Raw genomic sequence first — 24,539 nt, 5'->3', positions numbered from 1 at the left:
AAAGCTGTTAATTGTTCCTGCTGTGACCAGTTCCTGAGGTAGACTGTTCCATAAATTCACAGTCCTCACGGTAAAGAAGGCGTGTCGCCCCTTTAGACTAAACCTTTTCTTCTCCAGATGGAGGGAGTATTATACACTATAGACTGTACCAATGCTTTATAAAGGGGGAGTATTATACACTATAGACTGTACCAATGCTTTATAAAGGGGGAGTATTATACACTATAGACTGTACCAATGCTTTATAAAGGGGGAGTATTATACACTATAGACTGTACCAATGCTTTATAAAGGGGGAGTATTATACACTATAGACTGTACCAATGCTTTATAAAGGGGGAGTATTATACACTATAGACTGTACCAATGCTTTATAAAGGGGGAGTATTATACACTATAGACTGTACCAATGCTTTATAAAGGGGGAGTATTATACACTATAGACTGTACCAATGCTTTATAAAGGGGGAGTATTATACACTATAGACTGTACCAATGCTTTATAAAGGGGGAGTATTATACACTATAGACTGTACCAATGCTTTATAAAGGGGGAGTATTATACACTATAGACTGTACCAATGCTTTATAAAGGGGGAGTATTATACACTATAGACTGTACCAATGCTTTATAAAGGGGGAGTATTATACACTATAGACTGTACCAATGCTTTATAAAGGGGGAGTATTATACACTATAGACTGTACCAATGCTTTATAAATGGGGAGTATTATACACTATAGACTGTACCAATGCTTTATAAAGGGGGGACTATTATACACTATAGACTGTACCAATGCTTTATAAAGGGGGAGTATTATACACTATAGACTGTACCAATGCTTTATAAAGGGGGAGTATTATACACTATAGACTGTACCAATGCTTTATAAAGGGGGGGGGGTATTATACACTATAGACCGTACCAATGCTTTATAAAGGGGGAGTATTATACACTATAGACTGTACCAATGCTTTTTAAAGGGGGAGTATTATACACTATAGACTGTACCAATGCTTTTTAAAGGGGGAGTATTATACACTAGACTGTACCAATGCTTTATAAAGGGGGAGTATTATACACTATAGACTGTACCAATGCTTTATAAAGGGGGAGTATTATACACTATAGACTGTACCAATGCTTTATAAAGGGGGAGTATTATACACTATAGACTGTACCAATGCTTTATAAAGGGGGACTATTATACACTATAGACTGTACCAATGCTTTATAAAGGGGGAGTATTATACACTATAGACTGTACCAATGCTTTATAAAGGGGGAGTATTATACACTATAGACTGTACCAATGATTTATAAAGGGGGAGTATTATACACTATAGACTGTACCAATGCTTTATAAAGGGGGACTATTATACACTATAGACTGTACCAATGCTTTATAAAGGGGGAGTATTATACACTACAGACTGTACCAATGCTTTATAAAGGGGGAGTATTATACACTATAGACTGTACCAATGCTTTATAAAGGGGGAGTATTATGTCGCTGTCCCTGGAGTCCAGGCCTCTTTTTATACATGACAATATCCTGCCGGCCTTGGAAGCAGCAGCCTGACATTGTGCTATTCTGTAGTCTGTGATCTACAAGTCCCCCAGATCCTTCTCTACCAGTGACTCTGCCAGTTTAATCCCCCCTAAGACATACGATGCTGCAGGTTATTAGTATACACAGCCCCCCCCCTCTATATATACAGCCCCCCTCTATATACACAGCCCCCCCCTCTATATACACAGCCCCCCTCTATATACACAGCCCACCCCCTCTATATATACAGCCCCCCTCTATATACACAGCCCCCTCTATATACACAGCCCCCTCTATATACACAGCCCCCCTCTATATACACAGCCCCCCTCTATATACACAGCCCCCTCTATATACACAGCCCCCCTCTATATACACAGCCCCCCTCTATATACACAGCCCCCTCTATATATACACAGCCCCCCTCTATATACACAGCCCCCCTCTATATACACAGCCCCCCTCTATATACACAGCCCCCCTCTATATACACAGCCCCCCTCTATATACACAGCCCCCCTAAGACATACGACGCTGCAGGTTATTAGTATACACAGCCCCCCTCTATATACACAGCCCCCCTCTATATACACAGCCCCCCCTCTATATACACAGCCCCCCCTCTATATACACAGCCCCCCCCTATATACACAGCCCCCCTCTATATACACAGCCCCCCCCCCTCTATATACACAGCCCCCCTCTATATACACAGCCCCCCCCCCTCTATATACACAGCCCCCCTCTATATACACAGCCCCCCTCTATATACACAGCCCCCCTCTATATACACAGCCCCCCCCTCTATATACACAGCCCCCCTCTGTATACACATCCTCTATATACACAGCCCCCCTCTATATACACAGCCCCCCCTCTATATACACAGCCCCCCCTCTGTATACACAGCCCCCCCTTATATATACACAGCCCCCCTCTATATATACACAGCCCCCCTCTATATACACAGCCCCCCTCTATATACACAGCCCCCCCTCTATATACACAGCCCCCCCTCCTCTATATACACAGCCCCCCTCTATATACACAGCACCCCCTCTATATACACAGCCCCCCCCTCCTCTATATACACAGCCCCCCCTCCTCTATATACACAGCCCCCCCTCCTCTATATACACAGCCCCCCCTCCTCTATATACACAGCCCCCCCTCCTCTATATACACAGCCCCCCCTCCTCTATATACACAGCCCCCCCTCTATATACACAGCCCCCCTCTATATATACACAGCCCCCCTCTATATACACAGCCCCCCTCTATATACACAGCCCCCCTCTATATACACAGCCCCCCTCTATATACACAGCCCCCCTCTATATACACAGCCCCCCCTCTATATACACAGCCCCCCCTCCTCTATATACACAGCCCCCCCTCCTCTATATACACAGCCCCTCCTCTATATACACAGCCCCCCCTCTATATACACAGCCCCCCTCTATATACACAGCCCCCCCTATATACACAGCCCCCCCCTCCTCTATATACACAGCCCCCCTCTATATACACAGCCCCCCCTTCTATATACACAGCCCCCCTCCTCTATATACACAGCCCCCCCTCCTCTATATACACAGCCCCCCCCTATATACACAGCCCCCCCCTATATACACAGCCCCCCTCTATATACACTGCCCCCCTCTATATACACAGCCCCCCCTCTATATACACAGCCCCCCTCTATATACACAGCCCCCCTCTATATACACAGCCCCCCTCTATATACACAGCCCCCCTCTATATACACAGCCCCCCTCTATATACACAGCCCCCCTCTATATACACAGCCCCCCCTCCTCTATATACACAGCCCCCCCCTCCTCTATATACACAGCCCCCCCCTCCTCTATATACACAGCCCCCCCTCCTCTATATACACAGCCCCCCCTCCTCTATATACACAGCCCCCCCTCCTCTATATACACAGCCCCCCCTCCTCTATATACACAGCCCCCCCTCCTCTATATACACAGCCCCCCCTCCTCTATATACACAGCCCCCCCTCTATATATACACAGCCCCCCTCTATATACACAGCCCCTCCTCTATATACACAGCCCCCCCTCTATATACACAGCCCCCCTCTATATACACAGCCCCCCCTATATACACAGCCCCCCCCTCCTCTATATACACAGCCCCCCCTCTATATACACAGCCCCCCCTTCTATATACACAGCCCCCCTCCTCTATATACACAGCCCCCCCTCCTCTATATACACAGCCACCCTCTATATACACAGCCCCCCCCTATATACACAGCCCCCCCCCTATATACACAGCCCCCCTCCTCTATATACACAGCCCCCCCTCCTCTATATACACAGCCCCCCCCTATATACACAGCCCCCCCTCCTCTATATACACAGCCCCCCCTCCTCTATATACACAGCCCCCCCCTCCTCTATATACACAGCCCCCCCTCCTCTATATACACAGCCCCCCCTCCTCTATATACACAGCCCCCCCTCCTCTATATACACAGCCCCCCCTCCTCTATATACACAGCCCCCCCTCCTCTATATACACAGCCCCCCCTCCTCTATATACACAGCCCCCCTCTATATATACACAGCCCCCCTCTATATACACAGCCCCCCTCTATATACACAGCCCCCCTCTATATACACAGCCCCCCCTCCTCTATATACACAGCTCCCCCTCCTCTATATACACAGCTCCCCCTCCTCTATATACACAGCCCCCCCTCTATATACACAGCCCCCCCTCCTCTATATACACAGCCCCCCCTCCTCTATATACACAGCCCCCCCTCCTCTATATACACAGCCCCCCCTCTATATACACAGCCCCCCTCTATATACACAGCCCCCCCCTCTATATACACAGCCCCCCCTCTATATACACAGCCCCCCCCTCTATATACACAGCCCCCCCTCTATATACACAGCCCCCCCTCTATATACACAGCCCCCTCTATATACACAGCCCCCTCTATATACACACCCCCCCCTCTATATATACAGCCCCCCTCTATATACACACCCCCCCTCTATATACACAGCCCCCCCTCTATATACACAGCCCCCCTCTATATACACAGCCCCTCCTCTATATACACATCCCCTCCTCTATATACACAGCCCCCCTCTATATACACAGCCCCCCCCTCTATATACACAGCCCCCCCCCTCTATATACACAGCCCCTCCTCTATATACACAGCCCCCCCTCTATATACACTGCCCCCCCTCTATATACACAGCCCCCCTCTATATACACAGCCCCCCTCTATATACACCCCCCTCTATATACACAGCCCCCCTCTATATACACAGCCCCCCCTCTATATACACAGCCCCCCTCTATATACACAGCCCCCCCCCCCTCTATATACACAGCCCCCCCTCTATATACACAGCCCCCCACTATATACACAGCCCCCCACTATATACACAGCCCCCCCTCTATATAAACAGCCCCCCCTCTATATACACAGCCTCCCCTCTATATACACAGCCCCCCCTCTATATACACAGCCCCCCCTCTATATACACAGCCCCCCCTCTATATACACAGCCCCCCTCTATATACACAGCCCCCCTCTATATACACAGCTCCCCCCTCTCTATATACACAGCCCCCCCTCTATATACACAGCCCCCCCCTCTCTATATACACAGCCCCCCCTCTATATACACAGCCCCCCCTCTATATACACAGCCCCCCCTCTATATACACAGCCCCCCTCTCTATATACACAGCCCCCCTCTCTATATACACAGCCCCCCATCTATATACACAGCCATTCCTCTATATACACAGCCCCCTCTCTATATACACAGCCAGCCCCCCCTCTATATACACAGCCCCCCCCCCTCTATATACACAGCCCCCCCTCTATATACACAGCCCCCCTCTCTATATACACAGCCCCCCCTCTATATCCACAGCCCCCCCTCTATATACACCGCCCCCCCTCTATATATACACAGCCCCCCTCTATATACACAGCCCCCCTCTATATACACAGCCCCCCCTCTATATACACAGCCCCCCTCTATATACACAGCCCCCCCCCCCTCTATATACACAGCCCCCCCCCCTCTATATACACAGCCCCCCCTCTATATACACAGCCCCCCTCTATATCCACAGCCATTCCTCTATATACACAGCCCCCCTCTATATCCACAGCCCCCCTCTATATCCACAGCCATTCCTCTGTCAAGGCTTCTACTCCCCGCTTCATAAAAGCAGATTAGATTGGTGACACCTTCTATCCTTAGTAAACCCATGCTGGCTATCACTTATAATACAATTATCCCCTATGTATTCCTGTATGTAATCCCTTATAAGTCCTTCAAACAATTTACCCACAATGCACGTTAGACTTACCGGTCTATAATTGCCTGGGGAAGACCTAGAGCCCTTCTTGAAGATTGGTACCACATTCGCCTTGCGCCAGTCCCTTGGCACAAATCCTGCGATAGGATTATATATACATATACCACATACCTAATATATAGATGAAGTATATACACCTGTGATAGGATTATATATATATATACACATATACCTAATATATAGATGAAGTATATACACCTGTGATAGGATTATATATATATATATATATACACATATACCACATACCTAATATATAGATGAAGTATATACACCTGTGATAGGATTATATATATATATATACACATATACCACATACCTAATATATAGATGAAGTATATACACCTGTGATAGGATTATTTATATATATACACATATACCACATACCTAATATATAGATGAAGTATATACACCTGTGATAGGATTATATATATATATATATACACATATACCACATACCTAATATATAGATAAAGTATATACACCTGTGATAGGATTATATATATATATATATATATATATATATATATATATACACACACAGTGATCCCTAAACATACAATAGTTTCACTATACAAAAGGTATTTTCTGGACCATTGTAACTATAACTCCTGATGTAATAGACAGTAATGTAATCTCCTTACTGCTGGGATCACACAATAATGACACAATGTAACAAAATCTCTCCTGATTAAATCCTATAGAATCCTATGTAATCCTATAGAATCCTAATGAAATCCTATAGAATCCTAATGAAACCCTATAGAATCCTAATGAAATCCTATAGAATCCTATGAAACCCTATAGAATCCTATGAAACCCTATAGAATCCTAATGAAATCCTATAGAATCCTATGATATCCTATAGAATCCTAATGAAATCCTATGAAACCCTATAGAATCCTATGAAATCCTATAGAATCCTAATGAAATCCTATAGAATCCTATGATATCCTATAGAATCCTAATGAAATCCTATGAAACCCTATAGAATCCTATGATATCCTATAGAATCCTAATGAAATCCTATTGAATCATAATGAAACCCTATAGAATCCTAATGAAATCCTATAGAATCCTATGAAACCCTATAGAATCCTATGAAATCCTATAGAATCCTAATGAAATCCAATAGAATCCTATGAAACCCTATAGAATCCTAATGAAGTCCTATAGAATCCTATGATATCCTATAGAATCCTAATGAAATCCTATTGAATCATAATGAAATCCTATAGAATCCTAATGAAATCCTATAGAATCCTAATGAAATCCTATAGAATCCTAATGTAATCCTATAGAATCCTAATGTAATCCTATAGAATCCTAATGAAATCCTATAGAATCCTATGAAATCCTATAGAATCCTATGAAATCCTATAGAATCCTAATGAAATCCTATGAAACCCTATAGAATCCTATGAAATCCTATAGAATCCTAATGAAATCATATAGAATCCTATGATATCCTATAGAATCCTAATGAAATCCTATAGAATCCTAATGAAATCCTATGAAACCCTATAGAATCCTATGAAATCCTATATAATCCTATGATATCCTATAGAATCCTAATGAAATCCTATTGAATCCTAATGAAATCCTCTAGAATCCTATATAATCATATGAAATCCTATAGAATCCTATGAAATCCTATAGAATCCTAATGAAATCCTATAGAATCCTATAGAATCCTATGAAATCCTATAGAATCCTATGATATCCTATAGAATCCTAATGAAATCCTATAGAATCCTAATGAAATCCTATAGAATCCTAATGAAATCCTATTGAATCTAATGTAATCCTATAGAATCCTAATGAAATCCTATAGAATCCTAATGAAATCCTATAGAATCCTAATGAAATCCTATAGAATCCTAATGAAACCCTATAGAATCCTAATGAAATCCTATAGAATCCTAATGAAATCCTATAGAATCCTAATGAAATCCTATAGAATCCTAATGAAACCCTATAGAATCCTAATGAAATCCTATAGAATCCTAATGAAATCCTATAGAATCCTATGAAATCCTATAGAATCCTAATGAAATCCTATAGAATCCTAATGAAACCCTATAGAATCCTAATGAAATCCTATAGAATCCTATGAAATCCTATAGAATCCTAATGAAACCCTATAGAATCCTAATGAAACCCTATAGAATCCTAATGAAATCCTATAGAATCCTAATGAAATCCTATAGAATCCTAATGAAATGCTATAGAATCCTAATGAAATCCTATAGAATCCTAATGAAATCCTATAGAATCCTAATGAAACCCTATAGAATCCTAATGAAATCCTATAGAATCCTAATGAAACCCTATAGAATCCTAATGAAATCCTATAGAATCCTAATGTAATCCTATAGAATCCTAATGAAACCCTATAGAATCCTAATGAAATCCTATAGAATCCTATGAAATCCTATAGAATCCTAATGAAATCCTATAGAATCCTATGAAATCCTATAGAATCCTAATGAAATCCTATAGAATCCTAATGAAATCCTATAGAATCCTAATGAAATCCTATAGAATCCTAATGAAATCCTATAGAATCCTAATGAAATCCTATAGAATTCTTACCTTATACTGAGGAGCAGAGAATCTCCACACAACAGCAGTGACTGCGACCAGGACCTGCTGGTGACGTCACAATCATGAGGAGGGGGAGAGAAGGGGGCGGTGTGAAGTGAGATTTCCGAACCCGTGCAAAACTTTTACATCTCACCTCCGCAGTGGGCGGAGCTCAGCATGATAGAAGAGATTGTGGTGAAGGACCTGTGAGGATGGTCATGTGACAGCGGTGGGCGGAGCTCAGCATGATAGAAGAGATTGTGGTGAAGGACCTGTGAGGATGGTCATGTGACAGCGGTGGGCGGAGCTCAGCATGATAGGAGAGATTGTGGTGAAGGACCTGTGAGGATGGTCATGTGACAGCGGTGGGCGGAGCTCAGCATGATAGAAGAGATTGTGGTGAAGGACCTGTGAGGATGGTCATGTGACAGCGGTGGGCGGAGCTCAGCATGATAGAAGAGATTGTGGTGAAGGACCTGTGAGATTAGTCATGTGACAGTAGTGGGCGGGGTTCATCTACAGAGAACATAGACAGTGACTAAGGTAAGATTGCATGGGGAGGAGGTTTGTTACAGTGTGTCACCCCAGTAGTAAGGAGATTACATGAGGAGGAGGTTTGTTACAGTGTGTCACCCCAGTAGTGAGGAGATTATATGAGGAGGAGGTTTGTTACAGTGTGTCACCCCAGTAGTAAGGAGATTACATGAGGAGGAGGTTTGTTACAGTGTGTCACCCCAGTAGTAAGGAGATTACATGAGGAGGAGGTTTGTTACAGTGTGTCACCCCAGTAGTAAGGAGATTACATGAGGAGGAGGTTTGTTACAGTGTGTCACCCCAGTAGTAAGGAGATTACATGAGGAGGTTTGTTACAGTGTGTCACCCCAGTAGTGAGGAGATTATATGAGGAGGAGGTTTGTTACAGTGTGTCACCCCAGTAGTAAGGAGATTACATGAGGAGGAGGTTTGTTACAGTGTGTCACCCCAGTAGTAAGGAGATTACATGTGGAGGAGGTTTGTTACAGTGTGTCACCCCAGTAGTAAGGAGATTACATGAGGAGGAGGTTTGTTACAGTGTGTCACCCCAGTAGTAAGGAGATTACATGTGGAGGAGGTTTGTTACAGTGTGTCACCCCAGTAGTAAGGAGATTACATGAGGAGGAGGTTTGTTACAGTGTCACCCCAGTAGTAAGGAGATTACACGAGGAGGAGGTTTGTTACAGTGTGTCACCCCAGTAGTGAGGAGATTATATGAGGAGGAGGTTTGTTACAGTGTGTCACCCCAGTAGTAAGGAGATTACATGAGGAGGAGGTTTGTTACAGTGTGTCACCCCAGTAGTAAGGAGATTACATGTGGAGGAGGTTTGTTACAGTGTGTCACCCCAGTAGTAAGGAGATTACATGAGGAGGGGGTTTGTTACAGTGTGTCACCCCAGTAGTAAGGAGATTACATGAGGAGGAGGTTTGTTACAGTGTGTCACCCCAGTAGTATGGAGATTACATGAGGAGGGGGTTTGTTACAGTGTGTCACCCCAGTAGTAAGGAGATTACACGAGGAGGAGGTTTGTTACAGTGTGTCACCCCAGTAGTAAGGAGATTACATGAGCAGGAGGTTTGTTACAGTGTGTCACCCCAGTAGTAAGGAGATTACATGAGGAGGAGGTTTGTTACAGTGTGTCACCCCAGTAGTAAGGAGATTACATGAGGAGGAGGTTTGTTACAGTGTGCCACCCCAGTAGTAAGGAGATTACATGAGAAGGAGGTTTGTTACAGTGTGTCACCCCAGTAGTAAGGAGATTATATGAGGTTTGTTACAGTGTGTCACCCCAGTAGTAAGGAGATTACATGAGGAGGAGGTTTGTTACAGTGTTTCACCCCAGTAGTAAGGAGATTACATGAGGAGGAGGTTTGTTACAATGTGTCACCCCAGTAGTAAGGAGATTACATGAAGAGGTTTGTTACAGTGTGTCACCCCAGTAGTAAGGAGATTACATGAGGAGGAGGTTTGTTACAGTGTGTCACCCCAGTAGTAAGGAGATTACATGAGGAGGAGGTTTGTTACAGTGTGTTACCCCAGTAGTAAGGAGATTACATGAGGAGGAGGAGGTTTGTTACAGTGTGTCACCCCAGTAGTAAGGAGATTACATGAGGAGGAGGTTTGTTACAGTGTGTCACCCCAGTAGTAAGAAGATTACATGAGGAGGAGGTTTGTTACAGTGTTTCACCCCAGTAGTAAGGAGATTACATGAGGAGGTTTGTTACAGTGTGTCACCCCAGTAGTAAGGAGATTATATGAGGTTTGTTACAGTGTGTCACCCCAGTAGTAAGGAGATTACATGAGGAGGAGGTTTGTTACAGTGTGTCAACCCAGTAATAAGGAGATTACATGAGGAGGAGGTTTGTTACAGTGTGTTACCCCAGTAGTAAGGAGATTACATGAGGAGGTGGTTTGTTACAGTGTGTCACCCCAGTAGTAAGGAGATTACATGAGGAGGAGGTTTGTTACAGTGTGTCACCTCAGTAATAAGGAGATTACATGAGGAGGAGGTTTGTTACAGTGTGTCACCCCAGTAGTAAGGAGATTACATGAGGAGGAGGTTTGTTACTGTGTGTCACCCCAGTAGTAAGGAGATTACATGAGGAGGAGGTTTGTTACAGTGTGTCATCCCAGTAGTAAGGAGATTACATGAGGAGGAGGTTTGTTACAGTGTGTCACCCCAGTAGTAAGGAGATTACATGAGGAGGAGGTTTGTTACAGTGTGTCACCCCAGTAGTAAGGAGATTACATGAGGAGGAGGTTTGTTACAGTGTGTCACCCCAGTAGTAAGGAGATTACATGAGGAGGAGGTTTGTTACAGTGTCACCCCAGTAGTAAGGAGATTACATGAGGAGGAGGTTTGTTACAGTGTGTCACCCCAGTAGTAAGGAGATTACATGAGGAGGAGGTTTGTTACAGTGTGTCACCCCAGTATTGAGGAGATTACATGAGGAGGAGGTTTATTACAGTGTGTCACCCCAGTAGTGAGGAGATTACATGAGGAGGAGGTTTGTTACAGTGTGTCACCTCAGTAGTGAGGAGATTACATGAGGAGGAGGTTTGTTACAGTGTGTCACCCCAGTAGTGAGGAGATTACATGAGGAGGAGGATTGTTACAGTGTGTCACCCCAGTAGTGAGGAGATTACATGAGGAGGAGGTTTGTTACAGTGTGTCACCCCAGTAGTGAGGAGATTACATGAGGAGGAGGTTTGTTACAGTGTGTCACCCCAGTAGTAAGGAGATTACATGAGGAGGAGGTTTGTTACAGTGTGTCACCCCAGTAGTAAGGAGATTACATGAGGAGGAGGTTTGTTACAGTGTGTCACCCCAGTAGTAAGGAGATTACATGAGGAGGAGGGTTGTTACAGTGTGTCACCCCAGTAGTAAGGAGATTACATGAGGAGGAGGTTTGTTACAGTGTGTCACCCCAGTAGTAAGGAGATTACATGAGGAGGAGGTTTGTTACAGTGCTTCACCCCAGTAGTAAGGAGATTACATGAGGAGGAGGTTTGTTACAGTGTGTCACCCCAGTAGTAAGGAGATTACATGAGGAGGAGGTTTGTTACAGTGTGTCACCCCAGTAGTAAGGAGATTACATGAGGAGGAGGTTTGTTACAGTGTGTCATCCCATTAGTAAGGAGATTTCATGAGGAGGAGGTTTGTTACAGTGTGTCACCCCAGTAGTAAGGAGATTACATGAGGAGGAGGTTTGTTACAGTGTGTCACCCCAGTAGTAAGGAGATTACATGAGGAGGAGGTTTGTTACAGTGTGTCACCCCAGTAGTCAGGAGATTACATGAGGAGGAGGTTTGTTACAGTGTGTCACCCCAGTAGTAAGGAGATTACATGAGGAGGAGGTTTGTTACAGTGTGTCACCCCAGTAGTAAGGAGATTACATGGGGAGGAGGTTTGTTACAGTGTGTCACCCCAGTAGTAAGGAGATTACATAATGAGGAGGTTTGTTACAGTGTGTCACCCCAGTAGTAAGGAGATTACATGAGGAGGAGGTTTGTTACAGTGTGTCACCCCAGTATTAAGGAGATTACATGAGGAGGAGGTTTGTTACAGTGTTTCACCCCAGTCGTAAGGAGATCACATGAGGAGGAGGTTTGTTACAGTGTGTCACCACAGTAGTAAGGAGATTACATGAGGAGGAGGTTTGTTACAGTGTGTCACCCTCTTTTCCAGCTGACCCAGTTGTCTCCTCTTCTCCTGAATGACCCCCAAGCATGGACAAGAACAGGAATGAGATGACTAAGAGAATATTACACTTCACCTTGGAGATCCTCCACCTACTGACCGGAGAGGTGAGGTGACCCATCTACATTTCCACCATTGTTGGGTCCCCATCTACATTTCCACCATGGTTGTCCCCCCTTCTACATTTCCACCATTGTTTTCCCCCAACTACATTTCCACCATTGTTGTCCCCATCTACATTTCCACCATTGTTGTCCCCATCTACATTTCCACCATTGTTGTCCCCATCTACATTTCCACCATTGTTGTCCCCATCTACATTTCCACCATTGTTGTCCCCATCTACATTTCCACCATTGTTGTCCCCCCCCATCTACATTTCCACCATTGTTGTCCCCCCATCTACATTTCCACCATTGTTGTCTCCATCTACATTTCCACCATTGTTGTCCCCCATCTACATTTCCACCATTGTTGTCCCCATCTACATTTCCACCATTGTTGTCCCCATCTACATTTCCACCATTGTTGTCCCCATCTGCATTTCCACCATTGTTGTCCCCATCTACATTTCCACCATTGTTGTCCCCCCCCATCTACATTTCCACCATTGTTGTCCCCATCTACATTTCCACCATTGTTGTCCCCATCTACATTTCCACCATTGTTGTCCCCATCTACATTTCCACCATTGTTGTCCCCATCTACATTTCCACCATTGTTGTCCCCATCTACATTTCCACCATTGTTGTCCCCCATCTACATTTCCACCATTGTTGTCCCCATCTACATTCCCACCATTGTTGTCCCCCCATCTACATTTCCACCATTGTTGTCCCCATCTACATTTCCACCATTGTTGTCCCCATCTACATTTCCACCATTGTTGTCCCCATCTACATTTCCACCATTGTTGTCCCCATCTACATTTCCACCATTGTTGTCCCCCATCTACATTTCCACCATTGTTGTCCCCATCTACATTCCCACCATTGTTGTCCCCCCATCTACATTTCCACCATTGTTGTCCCCCATCTACATTTCCACCATTGTTGTCCCCATCTACATTCCCACCATTATTGTCCCCCCATCTACATTTCCACCATTGTTGTCCCCATCTACATTTTCACCATTGTTGTCCCCCCATCTACATTTCCACCATTGTTGTCCCCCCCATCTACATTTCCACCATTGTTGTCCCCCATCTACATTTCCACCATTGTTGTCCCTCCATCTACATTTCCACCATTGTTGTCCCCATCTACATTTCCACCATTGTTGTCCCCCCATCTACATTTCCACCATTATTGTCCCCCCATCTACATTTCCACCATTGTTGTCCCCCCATCTACATTTCCACCATTGTTGTTCCCCCATCTACATTTCCACCATTGTTGTCCCCATCTACATTTTCACCATTGTTGTCCCCATCTACATTTCCACCATTGTTTTCCACCATTGTTGTCCCCCATCTACATTTCCACCATTGTTGTCCCCCCATCTACATTTCCACCATTGTTGTCTCCATCTACATTTCCACCATTGTTGTCCCCCCATCTACATTTCCACCATTGTTGTTCCCATCTACATTTCCACCATTGTTGTCCCCCATCTTTGGCCCCGCTCTATGTTCTGGATGTCTCTTTGTAGGTGAGGTCTCCAGAACTGACCCCAGTATTCCAGATGTGCTCACTAGAGCTCTATACAGGGGGCACAATCTCCTCTTTGTAGTGGGGGAGGAATACTGGAGTCAGTCCCCTCATTGTCTCTCTTCATACACAGGATTACACCATAGTGAAGAAGACATGGGGGGAGTATGTGGCCCCCAGCAGCCATGGTCGTAAGTCAGGAGGACGGAGCAGGGCCCGGGGCCCCATCATGGAACCTCCACCTCTCTCACCGATTAATGTGGAGAAGATCCTAGAACTCATCCACAGGATCACTGAGCTGCTGACTGGAGAGGTGACCCTGCTGGGACATTATACAGTAATGGAGGGGTCTGGTGATGACTGGAGAGGTGACACTGCTGGACATTATACAGTAATGGAGGGGTCTGGTGATGACTGGAGAGGTGACACTGCTGGGACATTATACAGTAATGGACGGGTCTGGTGATGAGGGGTGACACTGCTGGGACATTATACAGTAATGGAGGGGTCTGGTGATGACTGGAGAGGTGACACTGCTGGGACATTATACAGTAATGGAGGGGTCTGGTGATGACTGGAGAGGTGACACTGCTGGGACATTATACAGTAATGGAGGGGTCTGGTGATGACTGGAGAGGTGACACTGCTGGACATTATACAGTAATGGAGGGGTCTGGTGATGATTAGAGAGGTGACACTGCTGGGACATTATACAGTAATGGAGGGGTCTGGTGATGATTAGAGAGGTGACACTGCTGGGACATTATACAGTAATGGAGGGGTCTGGTAATGACTGGAGAGGTGACATTGCTGGGACATTATACAGTAATGGAGGGGTCTGGTGATGATTAGAGAGGTGACACTGCTGGGACATTATATATTAATGGAGGGGTCTGGTGATGACTGGACAGGTGACACTACTGGGACATTATATAGTAATGGAGGGGTCTGGTGATGACTGGAGAGGTGACACTGCTGGGACATTATACAGTAATGGAGGGGTCTGGTGATGACTGGAGAGGTGACACTGCTGGGACATTATACAGTAATGGAGGGGTCTGGTGATGACTGGAGAGGTGACCCTGCTGGGACATTATACAGTAATGGAGGGGTCTGATGATGACTGGAGAGGTGACACTGCTGGGACATTATACAGTAATGGAGGGGTCTGGTGATGACTGGAGAGGTGACCCTGCTGGGACATTATACAGTAATGGAGGGGTCTGATGATGACTGGAGAGGTGACACTGCTGGGACATTATACAGTAATGGAGGGGTCTGGTGATGACTGGAGAGGTGACACTGCTGGGACATTATACAGTAATGGAGGGGTCTGGTGATGATTAGAGAGGTGACACTGCTGGGACATTATACAGTAATGGAGGGGTCTGGTGATGACTGGAGAGGTGACACTGCTGGGACATTATACAGTAATGGAGGGGTCTGGTGATGACTGTAGAGGTGACATTGCTGGGACATTATACAGTAATGGAGGGGTCTGGTGATGATTAGAGAGGTGACACTGCTGGGACATTATACAGTAATGGAGGGGTCTGGTGATGACTGGAAAGGTGACACTGCTGGGACATTATACAGTAATGGAGAGGTCTGGGGATGACTGGAGAGGTGACCCTGCTGGGACATTATACAGTAATGGAGGGGTCTGGTGATGATTAGAGAGGTGACACTGCTGGGACATTATACAGTAATGGAGGGGTCTGGTGATGACAGGAGAGGTGACACTGCTGGGAGATTATACAGTAATGGAGGGGTCTGGTGATGACTGGAGAGGTGACACTGCTGGGACATTATACAGTAATGGAGGGGTCTGGTGATGATTTGAGAGGTGACACTGCTGGGACATTATACAGTAATGGAGGGGTCTGGTGACTGGAGAGGTGACACTGCTGGGACATTATACAGTAATGGAGGGGTCTGGTGATGACTGGAGAGGTGACACTGCTGGGACATTATACAGTAATGGAGTGGTCTGGTGATGACTGGAGAGGTGACCCTGCTGGGACATTATACAGTAATGGAGGGGTCTGGTGATGATTAGAGAGGTGACACTGCTGGGACATTATACAGTAATGGAGGGGTCTGGAGATGACTGGAGAGGTGACACTGCTGGGACATTATACAGTAATGGAGGGGTCTGGTGATGATTAGAGAGGTGACACTGCTGGGACATTATACAGTAATGGAGGGGTCTGGTGATGATAAGAGAGGTGACACTGCTGGGACATTATACAGTAATGGAGGGGTCTGGTGATGACAGGAGAGGTGACACTGCTGGGACATTATATAGTAATGGAGGCGTCTGGTGATGACTGGAGAGGTGACACTGCTGGGACATTATACAGTAATGGAGGGGTCTGGTGATGACTGGAGAGGTGGCACTGCTGGGACATTATACAGTAATGGAGGGGTCTGGTGATGATTAGAGAGGTGACACTGCTGGGACATTATACAGTAATGGAGGGGTCTGGTGATGATTAGAGAGGTGACACTGCTGGGACATTATACAGTAATGAGGGGTCTGGTGATGACTGGAGAGGTGACACTGCTGGGACATTATACAGTAATGGAGGGATCTGGTGGTGATTAGAGAGGTGACACTGCTGGGACATTATACAGTAATGGAGGGGTCTGGTGATGATTAGAGAGGTGACACTGCTGGGACATTATACAGTAATGGAGGGGTCTGGTGATGACTGGAGAGGTGACAGTGCTGGGACATTATACAGTAATGGAGGGGTCTGGTGATGACTGGAGAGGTGACACTGCTGGGACATTATATAGTAATGGAGGGGTCTGGTGATGACTGGAGAGGTGACACTGCTGGGACATTATACAGTAATGGAGGGGTCTGGTGATGACTGGAGAGGTGGCACTGCTGGGACATTATATAGTAATGGAGGGGTCTGGTGATGACTGGAGAGGTGACACTGCTGGGACATTATACAGTAATGGAGGGGTCTGGTGATGACTGGAGAGGTGAGACTGCTGGGACATTATACAGTAATGGAGGGGGTCTGGTGATGATTAGAGAGGTGACACTGCTGGGACATTATACAGTAATGGAGGGGTCTGGTGATGACTGGAGAGGTGACACTGCTGGGACATTATACAGTAATGGAGGGGTCTGGTGATGACTGGAGAGGTGACACTGCTGGGACATTATACAGTAATGGAGGGGTCTGGTGATGACTGGAGAGGTGACACTGCTGGGACATTATACTGTAATGGAGGGGCTGGTGATGACTGGAGAGGTGACACTGCTGGGACATTATACAGTAATGGAGGGGTCTGGAGATGATTAGAGAGGTGACACTGCTGGGACATTATACAGTAATGGAGGGGTCTGGTGATGAATAGAGAGGTGACACTGCTGGGACATTATACAGTAATGGAGGGGTCTGGTGATGATTAGAGAGGTGACACTGCTGGGACATTATACAGTAATGGAGGGGTCTGGTGATGACTGGAGAGGTGACACTGCTGGGACATTATACAGTAATGGAGGGGTCTGGTGATGACTGGAGAGGTGGCACTGCTGGGACATTATATAGTAATGGAGGGGTCTGGTGATGACTGGAGAGGTGACACTGCTGGGACATTATACAGTAATGGAGGGGTCTGGTGATGACTGGAGAGGTGAGACTGCTGGGACATTATACAGTAATGGAGGGGGTCTGGTGATGATTAGAGAGGTGACACTGCTGGGACATTATACAGTAATGGAGGGGTCTGGTGATGACTGGAGAGGTGACACTGCTGGGACATTATACAGTAATGGAGGGGTCTGGTGATGACTGGAGAGGTGACACTGCTGGGACATTATACAGTAATGGAGGGGTCTGGTGATGACTGGAGAGGTGACACTGCTGGGACATTATACTGTAATGGAGGGGCTGGTGATGACTGGAGAGGTGACACTGCTGGGACATTATACAGTAATGGAGGGGTCTGGAGATGATTAGAGAGGTGACACTGCTGGGACATTATACAGTAATGGAGGGGTCTGGTGATGAATAGAGAGGTGACACTGCTGGGACATTATACAGTAATGGAGGGGTCTGGTGATGATTAGAGAGGTGACACTGCTGGGACATTATACAGTAATGGAGGGGTCTGGTGATGACTGGAGAGGTGACCCTGCTGGGACATTATACAGTAATGGAGGGGTCTGGTGATGATTAGAGAGGTGACACTGCTGGGACATTATACAGTAATGGAGGGGTCTGGTGATGACTGGAGAGGTGACACTGCTGGGACATTATACAGTAATGGAGGGGTCTGGTGATGATTAGAGAGGTGACACTGCTGGGACATTATACAGTAATGGAGGGGTCTGGTGATGACTGGAGAGGTGACACTGCTGGGACATTATACAGTAATGGAGGGGTCTGGTGATGACTGGAGTGGTGACACTGCTGGCACATTATACAGTAATGGAGGGGTCTGGTGATGACTGGAGAGGTGACACTGCTGGGACATTATACAGTAATGGAGGGGTCTGGTGATGATTAGAGAGGTGACACTGCTGGGACATTATACAGTAATGGAGGGGTCTGGTGATGATTAGAGAGGTGACACTGCTGGGACATTATACAGTAATGGAGGGGTCTGGTGATGATTAGAGAGGTGACACTGCTGGGACATTATACAGTAATGGAGGGGTCTGGTGATGACGGTATCATTGTGTGTCAGGTTCCTATAAGGTGTCAGGATGTGGCGGTCTATTTCTCCATGGAGGAGTGGGAGTATGTAGAAGGACACAAGGATCTGTACCAGGACATAGTCATGATGGAGGATCACCGGCCCCTCACATCACAAGGTAAGAAGAGACATATATATATATAGATATCACTCTCATTACCTGGTAAGGCCGGGTTCACACCACGTTTTTGCAATCCAGTTCCCGTATCAGGTTTTTGATTAAAAAAACGGAATCTCCAAAAATCTGACTAAACTCTATGAAAGCGTCTGTACAAATTTTAATCCATATACGGTTGAAAACCATAAACAGTTAGAAATGTGATGTCCAATTGCATCCGCTTTACTTTTTTAAAACTGTATGCGTTTTTAACTTTTCACTCCATTATGAATAAAGTTTCACTTGTTTGATTGAAATTCCATGAAAAAAACAGTGGAAAATCTGTATGGTGGAAACCGGATGGAAACGTATGCAGATAACGTTCTGTACGGTTCCCATTGACTCCCATGTTAAAAAAAATAAATAAATAAATAAAAGTATATGGTTTCAATACGGGTTTTCACCCGGACCAAAAACAGTGGTAGGCTACAGTTTTGGGTACGGGAAAAAAACTGACAAAACCGTACAGTATACAAAACGGATACAACCTGATGCATCTTTTGGCGTAAGGTTTTCAATACGGTTCCGTACGGTTTTCAAATTGAAAACGTATACGGGAGCTGTACTGCAAAAACGTGGTGTGAACCCGGCCTAACGGGCAAAACTGGGTCCTTCTTTATAGTGATGGTGATTGTTCGGGCAGCATTATCTTGTTCCAGGGTAAAGATCATAATGAATGGACCTGGGCCATACCAAGTTTGTGGGGGTCTTTCCCATCTATTATTGTTCTTGTATTTTGTTCAGTCGTCCTCCAGCCCCACAGGACAGTGACTTCTGTGCCCTAATAGTCGCCCGGGGGTCTTGTCTCCATATAATGCTCTGGTCTAGGCTGTCCTAGGAATGTCACCGTCACCCCCCCCCCCCCCCCCCCAGATGCCCCAGAGGGTCTGGAAAGCTGAATAAATCCTGGGAAACATCTGCATCCTTATTAATATCAAAGGTGACCTGTACTTACGTGGCCTGGTCCATGTTCCACTGGCTGATTTAGAAAACTTCATTATGTCACAAGACATGTTGGCGTTCATGGTTCTGTCAATGACCCATAGCCCCCCAGTCCCAACAGCCTGGACCTTGACACTTGTATCACCATTGTGACTGTAGGAAAGGCTTTATAAATAAATCAGATCTTGTTAGACATGACAGAGTTCACACAAGAGAGAAGCCGTATTCATGTTCAGAATGTGGGAAATGTTTTACAGTTAAATCAGCTCTTGTTAGACATAAGAGAAGTCACACAGAAGAGAAGCCGTATTCATGGTCAGAATGTGGGAAATGCTTTACAAGTAAATCAGATCTTTTAAAACATGAGAGAGTTCACACACGAGAGAAGTCTTATTCATGCTCAGAATGTGGGAAATGTTTTACATATAAATTGGCTTTTAATAAACATGAGAATTCGCACAGGAGAGAAGTCTCGCCAGTCAAACCTCCCAGTGAGTTGCTGAAGGTGAAAGGATTCTAAGGGACAATGAATGTGAAGAAAACCCAAATAATATCACCGTCCAATGAGCAGAATATGAACATCTCCAAACTTCAGTCCTGATCGTCCCTGATAGAAATGTCATGTGACCTAAGTCCTATAGAACAGGATCCATTTCCCAAATTTCATCTAAAGAGGGCTTCCGTTCCCTTATTGCTGAGGTTAAAGATACGTGCCGAGCGGAGATATTCTCCCTACGCCAAGACCTGCAGCACGTTTCTGACAGCGTGGAGGGTCTAGAAGACGCCCATGATTCCACCAGGTCCTGCACTGCTCAGCTTCAATCTACAATGGCCTCCCAAACTGAATTTCTCAGTGATCTCCATTCCCATGTTGATGAAGGTGTAATGACATCTGGGTGAGGGGGTTGCCCGAAGCGACTCGGGACGAAGACTTCCATGTGACCTTAGAGGCTATCTTCAATACTATCCTGGCTGAACCCCCTTCCCACAAAATCAAGCTGGACAGAGCTCATAGGGCCCTCCACCCTAAATCCAATCCTGGTGCTCCAAGGGACGTTATTTGTTGTGGGAACGATTTCCAGCTTAAAGAGGCTATTATGGCTAAAGCCCGATCCTCGCGGAACTTTGGGGTCTGTTCCTGGCTCACGTTGCGGAAAAGGCAGATGCTTCCACCCCTTCTGGCTGTTCTGCGCTCCTATCAGGTGCCTTACAGATGGAACTTCCCGTGCTCTTTCTCAGACCTCCCGGTCTTTTGCTCTGCCTTGGACTTGCCCGTACCTCAGATGGTGGATTGGGACTTGACATCTCCCCCTCTTCCTCCTGTTTGGCAACCTGTCCGCCCCCGCCGGTCTGGACAGAATCGGAAGTCTATGCCCCTGGACTCCGGGAGCTCTCCATGGGCTCCCCCATGAATTTCCGTCCGAGGAATGCTGTTTACTTTAATGCTTCGGGGCTTAAGTTGGCTCCTCGTTCTCTTCTGACTTCTGTAGTTTATTACTTTGTTATAGTTTTATGTTTTTACATGTGTGATCTGATTACGATGTTTTTGCATTTGTCTCCCTGTGTGTGTGGCGCGGCCTCGGAGAGGGATACTTGCCTTTTTTGGGAGGTGGTTCTCTGGTGACGTTCACCCATTTTCCCCCTTTGAGGCTGTGACAATGGATTCCCTGTTATTGGGGTGGTTGTCCCCCCACTTTTCCTCTATGGTCTTGGCCTCTGCATTGGCCTTCAGGTCAATGGTTACATTTCTGATCTGTTATGTCTTTGTCTTTTGTTGTCTTGTCCCCCTGTTGTTGGTTTGTAGACCCCCCTTTGTTGCCCGCTTGTCTTTTTCTCGCTTTGTTCTAGGTTCCTTTGCTTGCCTCCTCTATTATGGGGTGGTACATCGACAGGTCTCTCTGAGTATTCCTCTTTATTTGCTATAAGCCCATGATGGTTAATTGTGTCTCAGTGAATGTTAAGGGTCTTAACTCCCCCCTAAGCGACGCTTGTTGCATGGAGTTGGTGGCACTGCGGGCTGATATGGTTTTCCTTCAGGACACAGGCTTTGATCATTCTGGTTCTTTTCAGTTCCTGGACCACCTTTACCCCAGACCTTCTCTGCTGTCTCAGATAAGAAAGTTGCTGGGGTCTCCATTCTCATTTCTAGATCCTGTCTGCTCCAGGTTCCTTCTTCCTTTGTTGATCCCCTATGTAGTGGTAGAGGGTGTTTTGGGGGTGTCTCACTCCTTCTCTGTAACATATATGCTCCCAACACCTCCCAGATTCCATTTCTGCACAGAGTGCTTACTAAGCTTCATAAATACCCTCTTTCTGCCTGGCTTTTTTGGGGGGGGACTTTAACTTCATCTTTTCTCCTCTCTGCCGCTCCTCCTACCCCCACCCAATTGCGCTTAGCCTCGATTTTTCAACGCCTTATCTACTCCCTCGAGCCGATATCGTAGTCTGACCACTGTCCTGTACTTCTTTCCTTCTCCTCTTCTCCCTCTTGTGTTCGGAGCTGTCACTGGTGTTTAATGACTCCCTCCTAAAGTCTTTGTCCTGCCGGGAGTCGGTTCAGACGTGCCTGACTATTTTGCTACTAACGAAGGCTCGGTTGCCTCCCAGGCTGTCCTATGGGAAGCTCATAAGTCAGTCATCCGAGGGCATTGTATTGCTCTGGGTGTGTGACTTAAATGTGATGCTCTAGCTCGCTCCTGGGAGCTTCGGGCACAAATCTCCCGGCTGGAAACTCTTTTACTGTCCTCTTCCTCTCTTATTGTGCAGAGGTGACTGGTGGCCGCTTGGGCTCAATTGGGCGAGCTTGCTCTCCGTAAGGTTGAGCGTTAACTGCTATATGTTAAACAACATTTTTATGAGAAAGGTAATAAGGCCCATACCATGTTAGCTAGACGCCTTCGTGACCGTTCAATCGCCCTCAGATCTGAAGGATTCTTCTGGTGTTCTTCACCATCATCCGGCTGACATTTCCCGCCTTTTTGTTGACTACTACTATCACCTTTTACTCTCTTCCTTCTCAGCTTCCGTTTGATCTCGTGGAGCAGAACTTGACTCCTATCTCTCTCATTGTGGTTTGCTGACTTTGTCGGATGCGGGCCGAGAGGTCCTCAAAGCTCCTATTACTCATGAAAAGCTCCAAGAGGTCCTCAAGTCTCTTCCTGCAGGTCGCTCCCCTGGTCCGGATGGCTTTCTGTACTTGTACTATAAGACTTAGGCTTCTTTTCTTCTGCCTAGACTTGTACCACTTTTCAATTCTATCATGGGGGGGGGGGGGGCGAGGAGATCCCGCAGTCCTTCTTCCACTCCTTAATTACCTTGATACCTAAGCCTGATAAGGACCCTCATGACTGCTCTAGTTATCGGCCCATTGCTCTTCTGAATTCTGATTTGAAACTATTTTCCAAGGTTCCAGCTGTCCATCTATGCTCCTTTCTCCCTTCCCTTGCCCATAAGGATCAAGTGGGGTTAATACCTAGTCGTCAGGGTGGCGATAATACCAGAAGAGTGGGGGCCTTGTTGACTTGGTTAATCGGAGGTCTGAGCAGGCTTTAATTCTTTGTTTAGATGCAGAAAAGGCCTCTGACAGGCTGGGCTGGCTGTTCTTTTTTGCCACTCTGCAGACGTTTGGCACCAATGGTAATTTTCTCACTTCGCTGTGGGGTCTGTACTCCTCCCCTACTGCCTCTCTTATCCCCTTAGCAACGTAGGACGTAAATGTACGTCCTGGTGAGGTGGTACTTAACGCACCAGGACGTACATTTACATCCTAAGCATAACCGCGAGCATCGGAGAGAGGCCCGGATCATACGCGGCAGGTCCCGGCTGTTACGGGCAGGGACCCGCCCGTAATGGCTGACATCCGCGATCCCGCGGATGTCCGCCATTAACCCCTCAGATGCAGTGATCGCTACAGATCACGGCATCTGCAGCATCACGGTCACTTAAATGGATGATCGGATCGCCCGCAGCGCTGCCGTGCCGATCCGATCATCCAGCATGGCAGACGGAGGTCCCCTCACCTGCCTCCGCTGCCTTCCCGGCGTCTTCTGCTCTGATCAGAAGATGACCAGAAGATGACCGATAACGCTGATCAGTGCTGTGTCCTATACATAGCACTGGACAGGATTAGCAATCGAGTGATTGCTTTAAATAGTCCCCTATGGGGACTATTAAAGTGTAAAAATAAAAGTAAAAAAAGTAAAAAAAATTAAGTAAAAAAAATTTAAAAAACCCCCTCCCCCAATAAAAACGTAAATTGTCCCATTTTCCCTATTTCACCCCCAAAAAGTGTTTAAAAAAAATATTTTG

At 46.0% G+C, this 24,539-nt stretch overlaps 2 protein-coding genes across 3 annotated transcripts in view; one reads left to right on the top strand and one right to left on the bottom strand.

Annotated features, from left to right (window-relative positions):
* LOC130297998 (zinc finger protein 420-like) overlaps nucleotides 1-8,647 on the bottom strand; it is a 34,365-nt gene extending 25,718 nt beyond the window's left edge. The window contains exon 1 of the mRNA XM_056550876.1: nucleotides 8,536-8,647. The gene's annotated coding sequence lies outside the window, so the exon portion shown is untranslated. The remainder of the gene's footprint in view (nucleotides 1-8,535) is intronic.
* Nucleotides 1-24,539, top strand: part of LOC130298000 (oocyte zinc finger protein XlCOF7.1-like) — a 210,444-nt gene that overhangs the window by 174,146 nt on the left and 11,759 nt on the right. Inside the window, exons 1-3 of one of the 2 annotated variants that reach the window (XM_056550879.1) lie at nucleotides 12,748-12,868; nucleotides 14,544-14,723; nucleotides 19,124-19,250. The exons of the other annotated variant lie outside the window; for it this stretch is intronic. Of the exons in view, the coding sequence (XP_056406854.1) occupies nucleotides 12,791-12,868; nucleotides 14,544-14,723; nucleotides 19,124-19,250 (385 nt within the window). The 5' untranslated portion in view covers nucleotides 12,748-12,790. Of the gene's footprint in view, nucleotides 1-12,747; nucleotides 12,869-14,543; nucleotides 14,724-19,123; nucleotides 19,251-24,539 lie in introns of those variants that run through there. 2 annotated transcript variants of the gene reach the window in all.

The sequence above is a fragment of the Hyla sarda genome (assembly GCF_029499605.1).
Source record: "Hyla sarda isolate aHylSar1 chromosome 1 unlocalized genomic scaffold, aHylSar1.hap1 SUPER_1_unloc_15, whole genome shotgun sequence".
Taxonomy (NCBI): Eukaryota; Metazoa; Chordata; class Amphibia; order Anura; family Hylidae; genus Hyla; species Hyla sarda.
This window is presented reverse-complemented; position numbering and strand designations above follow the sequence as displayed.